Genomic DNA, 12,734 nt, shown 5'->3' with positions numbered 1-12,734 from the left:
AGAAGAATAAATTTAACTTCTTTTAATGGCTTTAATAAGGGACGGATCCAGGATTAGATTCAAGAGCGGGCTACAAAATTTTAAATCGGGTTAATACGTGCAAAAAAAAATTTACACATAAAAAATTGGTTTTTTACCAAAAAAAAAAAATACCTTAAAAAAAACTCTTGGACTTGTTGGGGGGGCCCCCCTAAATCCGCCTCTGGCTTTAATTCTCATTCACGAAGAATTAGTACATGTTATTCATATTGATGAAATAGAAAGACAACATTGATTGCCCTTGTTAACAATGATACATAATTACAAACATTGGCGGAGCCAGTACTCAGCGAGCATTGGGTGTTGCCCGTGCTGGCTCCATCGGTATTAAATTTTTTCTTTCACCACAAATTCTTCTTTATCAGAAATTTTCAAAATTATTTTTTTCTTCAGAAGAGTACATTGTCTATGTATTTTCTTTTTATAAAACCCTAAAGGGAGAAAGTTTAGGATGCACAAAGAGAAGAAAGTAGGAACTACGTATGGTGATTGGTCTATATATATAAGGATGTAGTTAAGGTTTTGGTCTCTTCACTTCTTGGGATTAGAAAACTTTTTGAATTGGATTAGGAAAAGATTTTCTAATTTAATAAAATTGTAAACGCATCATAACTTAATGATTGGAAAATCTCCCCCATTTTTTACTTTTAAATTTTAAATTTTGGTTATTGGTTCGAAAATACTCCTTGAACCATGTGTGTTCATACATATCAACTCATATATAATATGTATCATATGTTAGCTTTGGTTCCTATAAAAAAAAAGACATATTTATATGCTTAAATTTTATAGAATTTTAAATCTTAATAAATATGAAAACCTAATTACTTTATTGTTAATATCCTCTATGTCAAATGACCAAGAAAATTAATTAATATGGAACATATCTTGATCCATTGATTTGTATTTTGAATGATGAATCTTAAATTATAATATTTGAATCTTGTCTTCTAGATCTTTAATATTGATTCTTGATTGTAAATTGCATGTTCTCGATTGTGGGTTTTGAATCTTCATCTTTAATATGATTTCTCTTATATTCTTATGTTGATGGATAACACAAAAAATGAGAAATTGCATATCAATTAGGGATCATAATCCTATTTATAGTTTCGATATGTATTTCACCCATCATGAAATACAATTCTAAAAAAATCCGATCTTTGTATATATAATCCGCCCCACGCTTTATTTAAATACCATAAGCTTAATTACTTAATTTTTTACTAGATCATTTTAATTTTGGGCTTAACTTTAAAATAGCATTTATATACAATTAATTACATATGTTGGTCCACATGAAAAATTAATAATTTTCTAACAGTCTCCCGAATAGATGAATATTTAAGCTGTTTAGATAACCATGCATAGACATGTTTATTTAAATAGTGACACTGAAATTTATTCACAGTGTGTCTGGGCATTGAAACTAAATTAATTTTAGAACGTACCAAAATGAGAAGTGTACTTGACTTTACACGTCAAGCATGGGATTTAGTACAATTTCTTTTCAGGTATTCCAGATTTTCACAAAAGTAATAGTTAAATGATTTATCATTTTAAGGCATTTTCTGTTTCTTTTGAATCGAACTGGATGTAGTTTTCTTATTCTTTAACTTGTCCTTACAGGTACTTGTTAAGTGAGTATTTCAAGTTCTCTCTTACTTTAGATTTTTTTCTTCTTGTACACAATGTGAAATGAACTCATTAAGAGTCCATTTCCTCTTTTGATAGTTGTAACTGACCTTAAATTAATATAATTGTGCAAGAAGAGAAATCAAAATCATATGCATGAGCAAGTTATCAGACAGCTCAAACTTTAATGCCGTTGATTTTGAAACAAGATAAGACACATCCATAATGTACTCCCTATTTTCTTTAGCCTTATACTTAGATGAAATCAAGTTTGCAAGAAACATAATAGTTCCAACCTTATCATCTTTTCGCAAAGCGTTTTGAAATATTTATTTAAGAAATTTATTGGTAGTTACCTTATTGGACACAGTGCACTTAAATGTTGTGAAATTTTATGCTTCATAATCACAAGACTTATGCAGTTTGAACGATTTATTAGCGGAACCCTTATCCATATGAGTAGTGAATTGCTAAGTCCTTAACGCAAGTCTAGATCCATGCGTCAAGAATGATACAAACATTCTCTTTCCAGTTCTTAAACTTTGGTTCAAGCGCAAGAATTTAATTGATGTTAGAAGGTATTGCAAAAGTAGATGGATTAAACCGAATAGAGAACCTAAACCTAAATAACATGTTCACGTAAAAATTCGTATTGGACAATCAATAATTTAAATAGTGGTGGGCCTCATCACAAAAGACATAGTACAACATTGATATTTAGTTTTTAGACAAAAATGTGAACTTGTAAGTTGTACTCTTGGTGTAGTAGTCAAATATTGACAATAAGTTTGGTCAAACATCAGGTCTATTTTCGAATCAACTCAATGTTCACATAATGGAAAACTTTACAATTGTCACATATTTATTACCACTTATGTGTAAATAATTTTGTCAAATATTGACCCTCATTTTGATCATGAATATCCCTATAAATTACGTACACACAGCCTTTAAAATATTTCAAATAAATTAATTTAGATAAGAGAGGTTACTTTGGTAATATGTTGTTTCAACTAATCTATTTTAGAAAATTAGTAATTCGAAAGAAACTTTAAATACCAAGATCTAAAATTGATTGCCCCTTTATATTTTTACTTTTATTTTTTTTTTTTCTCTTTTGTGATGGAAAGAAAAAAATTACCCAAAAATTGGCTCTACAGTGTTTGAATCGGACGCCACGCCATAGCACCGCCTAGCTAGGCAATGCACTCAGGCACTGCACCTAGCGTCGTAGTGCGGGTCATGATACCTTACGACAGTCCTCGATCACTGCAGTGCCCGGATGTGAAGCCGAGAAGCCACAGCTGTTGTTTTGAATCAAATATTTTGAAAAACCTAAAAAATGTGAATTTTGAATTTCAGGGTTAAAAAATCATATTCTAAATTGGAAAATTCAAATTATAACTTTCAACCCTAAAATTCTTTCTTGAATAATTATGAATTTCAAAATTTATGACTGAAATACATATTCCAAAATTCAATATATGAATTTCAACTACAAAATTCTTCATTTAATCCCAATGGTTTAACATGAAGTTGGCTCTGATACCATTATTGAAATTTTATAGAATTTTAAATCTTAATAAACATGAAAACCTAATTACTTTATTGTCAAGATCCTCCATGTCAAATTATCAAGAAAATTAATTAATGCGGAACATACTTTGATCCATTGATTTGTATCTCAAATGATGAATTTTGAATTATAACATTTGAATTTTGTCTTTCGAATCTTTAATCTTGATTCTTAATTATGAATTCTTGAGTTCTTGAATCATTCTTCTTGATTCTTGATTGTAGATTACCTGTTTTTGATTGTGAATTTTGAATCTTCCACTTCAATATGCTTTCTCTTGTATTCTTGTGTTGATAAGATGACGAAAAGTATGAGAAGTTGCATATAAAGTTGGAACCATAACCCTGTATATAGTTTCCATATGTATTTCGTCTATCATGAAATACAATCTTAAAGGAATCTGATCTCTACACATATAATCGGGCCCACACTTTATGTTAATACCCTAAGTCCAGTCGCTTAATTCTTTATTAAATCACTTTAATTTTGGGTTTAATTTTGAAATGATATTTATACACAATTAATTACATATATTGGCCCACATGACAAATTAATAATTTCCCAACATGTAGACACTTAATAATTTACTTTAATATGATATGTGTGAAAAATATAATGCTTAACATGGACAAAATGAATGACGTGACCTATCACCAATTTCACGTGTCTATTTTAGGAAAGAATGGTTCCCTTAATTTTATTGTGGCTATTGACGGTGAATGATTGCCCTATCTCACCCGAAATCCTGGATCCCCCACTGATTACAAATACAACCCCATGATTTCTTATGTAGCATTACATCGATGACGAGATTCTTTTCAAATATGTCCCTATAAGATGGTAGTGCTATCAACAACAGTCTTGGAACAAAGAAGAGAGAAGCACTGTACAATGCGTGGTTTGGTGGGTGATTGCAAGTTGATCATGATACGACACAAGAAAGATATGAAGCAAGGCACCACCTACCTTTTCTCAGATAGAGTGGCAATCAAGTGAAAGGTGTTTGATAAGAAAATGAAATACCGGATTGGAGCAAAAGTTTCTCTGTGAGTTTGTTTTACATCTTAGTTGAGGAACTTGTACGAAGATAGACCGAGTTCTGACATGTTAAATATCCATCAAATTTCAGCTGTAGCTGAAGCAATAACCAGATTCTCAACTTCTATTGAAGATCGATCAACCGCCCTTTTGCTTTTTAGAGAACTAAGAAATAGCATTGTGGTCGAGAAAAACAATCAAGACTGAGAAAGGGATGTAATCATCTATATTACCCGCCTAATCAGCATATGAGTGTGCTAGTGTTTCACATTGTATTGCATGGTGAACTTGAGATAGGGTGAAACATGCATAAAATGAGTCAATTTATTGATGAGTAAGCAATGTGTAGCCTTGTGAGTGAGAGGTACTAATACTATAGGCCACCTATAACACTCATTTATCGATAAGCATTTGCAAAAGAAGTGCCATATGTAAGAGAGTTGGTAGAAGTTGACATGTCCCTTCAACACCATCAAATTATGACGAGTGTCGTGTAAGTAAGTAGTCATTGGATACAAGAATCACTTCAACACCTAAAAATTGTTGAGATCTCCAAGATTTTTTACTGAAAGTTGTCATTATAGAGCATCAATGAAGGTCTCAATATACTTAACAGCGTTCCCCGCGACAACTAAATCATCAAGCCTTGGAAATGGAAAGTGGATGCTCCTATTTTGATTTGGAATTGCTAAGGCTATAAGATAAGACAAAATACTTCAGCATTATGTCTGTTTAAGCAGTTAGAAAACCTTTCAAAGGTGATAAATGTGATTAGGATAAGTAGAATCAATACAACCTGATGGCTGGCACTTAAAACTCTTCATTTACGTTTTTATGAAGGAAGACATTGTTGACATCTAGCGAATTGGTCAACGTAGCTTCGAGATCGGCCATTTTAAATAGTTGACACGTAATATTGAACGATGTAGTCAAAATAGTCCTAATCGATCAAGGATTGCTATTTGTACAACCAATGTCAATGGTTGAAAGATTGGTACCTCCCTTCCCTTTCCTCTAAAAGATATTCGACATTAGGTGTATTTTACACGCTTATCAATGCTTATAAATTGATGGCATGGTTGACGGAATGCACACGTGACGCCCCATCACCCATTAAACTTTGAAATAATCAAATTTTGGTTGGTAAACTTTGAAAAATATCTTCGATTGCTCACTAAATTTTGAAAAACGTTTTTATTCTCACTAAACTTTGAAAAATGCTTTCAATTTCGCAATAAATTTTGAAAAACGTCTTCCATTGCTCACTTAACCTTGAGGTGGTTGAATTTTGACCACTAAACTTTAAGTTGGTCAAATTTTTTGATCATTAAATTTTGAAAACGTCTTTTATTCCTCACAATAATTTTGGATTTAATTAAAATTCGTTATTATAAATTGAATTGAATTTAATTCTAACTACTTTATTTTTTGTTGTAAAATTCAAATATTAAAGTTTGGATTTAATTTAATTTTAAAAAAAAATTTATTGTGTATTTCATTGCAATTAGTAGTCACTTCCTTTGCACAATTTTGCAAGCGTTGTTTATCATAATATTTGAATTTCACAACAAAATATACAATTATTTTTTTATTAAAATTAAGTTAAAACTAAATTTAAATATTTGAAGTTTACAATGAAACAGGCAATAAGCCCTTGTTTGGTGATGATTAAAATAAAATTATTAGCAAATTTTGATAATAGTTAATAAAATGCATTGTTAAAAAATTGTAGATATTATGAAATATGTGATTAAAATTAATTATTGATTTTGAGTTTGATAAAAATTTTAAAAATAATTTCTATCAAACAGGGGTTAAATTCGTTGTTGGAATTAAATAAATCCAAATATTAACAACAAAGTTTAATTAATTCCAAATTATTATAAGCAATAACACACATTTTTCAAAGTGCAGTGGTCATAATTCGACCACCTAAAAGTTTAGTGAACAACAGAAAATATTTTTCAAAGTTTAGTAAGCAAGAGAATATATTTTTTTCAGATTTAATGGTCAAAATTCATCCATCTCAAAGTGCAGTAGCCAAAATTAGAATATTTTAGAGTTTAGTGAGTTCACCTTGAAATTAATGATTGAAGGATGGCAATGAAAATGAATGACAACATAAACAATTTTGCTAGTTGTACGATCGGGATTAACAACCCCTCACATGTAAGGCACTCAGTTGTACACATAGCATGCTCCTAGCATAAAATATCAAAAAGAATCACTTATTTACGTGCTTTTGACTGCAAGTCCATGCATATGGCTCAAAAGAGTAAAAAGTACTTTTTTAAAGCGGGACCAAACATGCTGTGACTCATAGAGCTAAAGAAAAATATGTCAATTACTCGCGAACTCAAATATTTAGAACAAAAAGCTGGGGCCTCTTTTCTCCCAATAGAAGAAAATAAAGAGCAGGTTCTAGCCATCAAAAAATGTTACTGGTCGCTTGTGACTTCTTTTGTCATACAGCACTAATTATTTTTGATAAGAAAGCAAGATAATACGTTTGTGGGTCACATGTGTGGTAGCCATTTGAGTAAATATGTGAAAACACGAAATTAGATTTGCCAAAGACAACTTATACAAGAAATTTCGTCCCTGCTCTAAAAGTATAAAATTTAAGCAAAGCAGGTTAACAATTTAACATGGCATCAGAACATGGAATTATGCACGTGCCGACCTTTCCTCGCAAATGAGGTGGTCTGCAAGTGACGGGTGTGTCGAAGAAAAACTTTAAATAAATAATTTGTCCACTTTATAAGAGTTTAAGCTTTTTCAGATAAAGCGTTCAACAAAACGACACCTAAAATTAACTTGCCAAATACATGAGACAAACAATAGTTGGTTAAGCACATCCTTGCAATATCGGCATAGAAAATGTAAGAAAGTATTCAGAAATATTCTGAAATGTAAGAAAGTATTCTGAAATCCCAATCAAAGCATTTAGATCTAAAGAAAATACCAGACTTGCAGTAACACAACCTTGGGTCTGCATTTAGAGGCTTAAAATTTGTATAATTTTTCTTACTTCTTGCTGTGGTAGCATGTCGAGAGCAAGCATCAAAGATACGATAATGCTTCAATCAAATAGGTCGTCGGTCACCATATTGAAAGTTCATTCACCCCTTGATCGAAACTGTTGTTCTCTTTTTCATGCATGCATAGACAGTTTTAGACAGTGCTGGCAAACTGCACATAAACAGAAGATCAATCAAAAGGGAAGCAGCACTTAACTTATTCATTTCCAGTGCAATATGCTAGTCAATTGCTGTATCAAAACAGGTAAACAAAGGGCTTTCAATGGATCAAAGAAGGCCAAATAAAATGTATTATTGTTTGTACACTTATTTACCTGATAATGCAGTAAAGATATGGTCTCTGATACCCTCTAACGATGGAAAATTACAGCAGCTTAACCCGAACTCTGTCTGTAAATGTAAGTGCCGTCTAATTCTACACAAGGAATTCCAGATATCTTGTTCCAATACTCCCCTTTATCTTTGAGACACCTATGTTTCAGAGGGGGACAGTCACTTATCTCTAGATGCCAAAGCTTGTCGAGAAGGTTTTCACTGGGCAAAACACTAAGGCTCGTACAATTCATGATTGATAGGTGTTGCAGAGAAGTGAGGTTTTCAAGAACCTTAGAGAGCGAAGTAAGTTTCGGAAATCTAGCAATAGAAAACTTTATTAGAGAACGAGGAAAGAGACCACCATCATCACCAAGAAACTCGAGTTCTTGAAATCCACCACAGATAGAAAATTCTCGAAGAGAGGTTAGTCTGTGTAGGCCCCACCTTGCTAGAGGCTTGAGTTTCCTAGAATCCCAGATCCTTAGTGAAGATAAATTTGGGGGAAAATCACATCTTGGGAAGCTCTGAAGCCTGCGACAAGTACGTATCTCAAGTGATACGAGGGATGTGAGGTTTCGAATCTGCATTGGCAAGGACTTAAGATTTGAACAATGTTCGATGGAAAGTGTCCTCAAGTTTGGTGGCAATCCTTGCTCTGGGAAGTTATCTAGACCATTACAATCAGAAAGATACAGTTCAAAAAGATGCGAAAAGCTGTGCACATGCTGAACTAGAGAGCTGAAATTCAGCCATTTAGATATAGTAAGCTCTTCCAGAGAAATGTCACTGTTCGGAGGAAGCATTGCCTCTGCAAGTTGATTGCAGTTTTTGATGGAAAGTTTTTTAAGTGTGATAGCGAAGTTACCATCCAAACAGGTCCTCAGAGACGAGCAGTCCTTAATCTCCAACCTTTCAAGGTTTGAGAAGCTACGAGGCAGGGATTCTAGGGCATTGCAGCTGAGTATCTCAAGGCGTCGAAGCATGGGAGGGACGCCATTTTCCGAAAAGCTGACAAGTCTTTGGCAATTCTTGATTATAAACTCCCTCAGGATCCTAAGGTTGCTTATGTTTGGAATGGACATTAAACTTGCACAGCGAAATAATTCCAGAACTTCAAGATTGCAAGGCATCTGTTGCTCCTCTTCACAAAGGGATACAAGTTCCGAACAGTCGGCAACGACGAGACGTCGTAGCCGGACAAGATGTTCTACTGTAACTCCATTTTCCCACAGTGAAAGCAGTTCCCTGCAATTACAACACTCTAAAACTTCAAGTGATTCAGTGGACTGCAGAAGTTCCCCCGGTAGATGAGATAGCCCTGTAACAGACTCAACTTTCAAGTAGTTTAACTTACTAAGATTACTGAAACTTCGTAACACTACATTGTTGCATTCCTGAAGGTCCAACTCATGAAGAATGGGAAGCTTCAATGGAGAAACATTAGTTAACTTGGGGCATTTGAATATAGTAAGCTGAGTAAGATGAGGGAACTGGTTCTCAGATACCTCACCATCTGCAGAACGGGACCATGTTTCCCATTCTGGCATGTCATAAAATCTTAGACTCTCGAGTCTTTGAAATGGGACAACCACAGAACCACAAAATTCAACACCAACGTGTTTTACTTTTCGCATGCCTTCTATGCGCAGATGTTTGAGCTTGGGAAGTTGCCCAAGTGGGGGTAAAGATGTACATTCACTACAGCTGCCGAGGCTTATACTCAACAATTCGCAAAATAATTTATCCCCTACCCAACTTGGGAAGTTTTCACCTCTATAGAATTCAATCTTGAGATTTCTTAAGTTTTCATGAGGCTGTAGCATGTCTAGCACTTCTTTTTCAGAACTCCTTTCAATAGAAACATCAATATCATTTCCCCATGCCAGTTGTAATTCAACGAGTTCTTGCTTATGCCTTAAGCATGCCTCCTTTGCATCCTCGATGTCCGTCACATTTTGCAATTCTGAAATGGCAAGTGTCCCCCGCAAATGCTCAAGATTCCTCAATTCCCTCAGTCCCAAGCCACCGACTTTGCTGACAACAAGTTTTGGTAATGTCCGCAGGCTTTTCAAATTACCGATTTCGATCGGCATTTCCCTCAGTTGATCAGTGTTAGAGATGTCAAGATGCCGTAGTTTGGATAAACTTCCTACTGCCGATGGTAACCGACAGATAAAGCGGCAATTACTTAATGATAAAGTGAGCAAGTTGAAGAGATCACTTATAGAGTCGGGCAATGAAACAATAGAAGTGCCAGATAGATTGAGGTACCGTATATGTAACAACTTGCAGATGTTACTTGGAAGCTCAGTGATGGAATAGCCGCTTAGAGATAGCACTCTTAAGCGATGAAGCTCTGGAAGCAATTCAAGTAAGATCTTGTTGGATAAGTAGAAAGGAGGCCAAACGTGTGAATTTTGGACAGGCATCGGTATAAAAGTTCTCAAACCTTGAACTTGTTTGAATGCCCTGAATTTTGTGTAAACTTCAAATTCATGACGCAGGAATGAAGCATGGCGAGTTTTTTCTGGTACTCTATATTCGTTGTTAGTATTTACCTTCTCATCAAGCCTGTAGCACTTCCCTCCAGCAACAAGTTGAGCCAAATCATTCATAAGGTCATGCATCACAAAACGTGAATCAGTGCCACTTAGTCGTTGGAAAAAGGATCTCAACAATAGTTCATTAAAACACTCGAAGCCTAACTCTTCCATCTCTTTATTCCCTCTTTTTTGGTGCAGAAAACCTTCTCCCATCCACAATAACACCAGCTCATTCTTGTCAAACTCATAGTCTTTTGGAAATATGGAACAATAAGCAAACAAATGCTTCAAATGCGAAGGCAGATGATGATAGCTTAATCTTAAAACAGGAAGAATGTTGTTTTCTTCTGGTAAATCCCATATCTTGCTCTTCAGCACATCTGCCCACTCTTCCTTACTTCCCTTAGAACGTAGGAGGCCACCGAGTGCTTTTGCTGCCAAAGGCAATCCTTTACACTTCTTCACTAGTCCCTTACCAATTTCTCTTAAATCTGGATCAGCATCTATAGAACCTCTTTTAGCGTGATGAGCTAAAAGATCTAAGCAATCACCATCTGTCAACATCTTCATAGAGTATGCTGGAACAGACCCCACCTTCGATGCAATATGATCAAGGCGAGTTGTAACGATAATTCGACTTCCAGGTTGCCCGCCATGGAAAGGACGACATAGCGTGTTCCATTTTTCATAGTCCTCATTCCAAATATCGTCAAGAACAATAAGGAACTTGCTCTTCGACAACTCCTGCTGTAAACTGACTTGAAGCATATTTAAGTCCTTAGATTCACCGCTATCATCAGTCACTGCCTTGTGAATTATCTTGGTTATTGTAAACACATCAAAATCAGATACACAAACCCAAGCCCTCACATGAAAACTTCCCTTAACATCTCTATCATTATAGACAAGTTGGGCAAGAGTCGTTTTGCCAATTCCACCCATCCCAACAATTGGAACGTAGCAAACATCATCTTGACACACCCCCTCACCAATCAACAATTCCCGTATGGCTTCTTTATCCTTGTCTCTTCCATAAATGTGGGGCTCATTTAAGGAAGTGCTAGGCAATCTGGTTACCATCCATCGGTTAGAATTCCCACCCAAATTCTCTTCCAATTTCAAACCATTCCTAAGCTTCACGATATCATCAAATCTGTTTGAGATTTCTTTTACCTTGGACACCATCCTATGGTTGGATGCAAGTGAAGCAGGTAATAAACTGCTGCAAGTAGGGATCAATTTCCGCAACAGACTTGTTCTGGGCAGAACTCCTTCATGTTGTTGAATCAAAGCTTGAGTGGTAATCTCTTCCAATATATCTTCCAAGTCATAGAACAAGTCCCTGAGCCCCTCCAGCCATACTTTTACAGCTTGATCAGTTAATTGCTTATTTTCAGCATCATCGATCACCGCCTGAATAAAAGACAGATTTTGTTGCCATTTGTTGCAGTGGGTATCAATTCTCTCCCGGCGGGTGAAGGCCACCACCAGACTTGAAGCTAATTGCTGAAACAGTGCCTGAATGAATGCAGAAAGAAAGAGCTCCGCCAGAGGCATTTTCTTGGTTCTTTCTTATTGGAAACAAACAAAATCTGATCTGAATCAAGAGCAAAACCAATTTGCAGAATAGGGCCAACACTCTAAAATTTGAGAATATTGACCAATCCCAATAATCAATATGGCGTAGTTGGATTGTGGAATAATCTTGTTCAACGGATAAGAATGAATGACTGGGGGGGAAAAAAAAGAAAAAAAAGAAAAAAAAAGCAGTTGTCACATAATAGCTGGCATTTTATTCCACAAAACAACTATTAAATCTAGAAATGATTATCATAAGAGTCAATTATTGAGTGCGAACTTATATTCATATACATATACGTATACATATACATAAATACATCAAGAATCACATAATAACTTACAGATTGCAGAACAGAACTGGAAACTCCCTTTCTGTTCCTGAGCTGATTTAGATCCAACCGAAAAAAATATACAATTGCAAATATCTTAGATTAAAAGCAGAGAGAAGTTGAGTTCTCAATAATCTCACAATTAAATCCGCAAGTCAACGCGAAACCGTGTACAGAGGACAGAGTCGCCTTGAGCTGTTTTGAGTAGAATGTTATAATTGGCCTCTCGATTCTCTCTTCATTTGTCCAAAACAGGATTTTGAATTTGTTCTTTTTACACCCTAAAGTTTGCGTATTTTACCTTTTCGGTCCTTCAAACGTTGAATTTCATAGATTGGACCCAATTTTTGACCTCCATTTGCATTTTACGGCCGAAGGAATATTTGACAGGCACGTATTGACCAAAAATGTCTAGCGTAATAAATAAAATTTTTATTTTATTTTCTTCTTATATATGATTCAATATATTTTAATCATCATTTTCGAACTTGTAGAGTGCAACAAGTTAAGGGTCTTCTACTATAATTCAATATTTTTTAACCATCGTCTTGAATTTGTGAAGTGCAATAAGTGTGGGACTTCTACTATTCTGGAGGTGGATTAATTATATATATATATATATATATATATATATATA

The 12,734-nt window shown here is 34.7% G+C and overlaps 1 protein-coding gene across 1 annotated transcript; it reads right to left on the bottom strand.

Moving 5' to 3' along the window:
* Positions 1–7,023: 7,023 nt before the first annotated feature.
* On the bottom strand, positions 7,024–12,306 carry LOC111410477 (putative disease resistance RPP13-like protein 1). The gene is made up of 3 exons (XM_023040832.1): positions 12,110–12,306; positions 7,644–11,917; positions 7,024–7,480 (listed from the first exon to the last, which is right to left on the bottom strand). The coding sequence occupies exon 2, from the start codon at positions 11,742–11,744 to the stop codon at positions 7,704–7,706; it is 4,041 nt and encodes a 1,346-aa protein (XP_022896600.1). The 5' UTR covers positions 11,745–11,917; positions 12,110–12,306; the 3' UTR covers positions 7,024–7,480; positions 7,644–7,703.
* Positions 12,307–12,734: the final 428 nt, after the last annotated feature.

The sequence above is a fragment of the Olea europaea genome, chromosome 15 (genome assembly GCF_002742605.1).
Source record: "Olea europaea var. sylvestris chromosome 15, O_europaea_v1, whole genome shotgun sequence".
NCBI classification, from domain to species: Eukaryota; Viridiplantae; Streptophyta; class Magnoliopsida; order Lamiales; family Oleaceae; genus Olea; species Olea europaea.
Note: the sequence above shows the minus strand (reverse complement) of the source record. Positions and strands in the feature narration are given on the sequence as shown.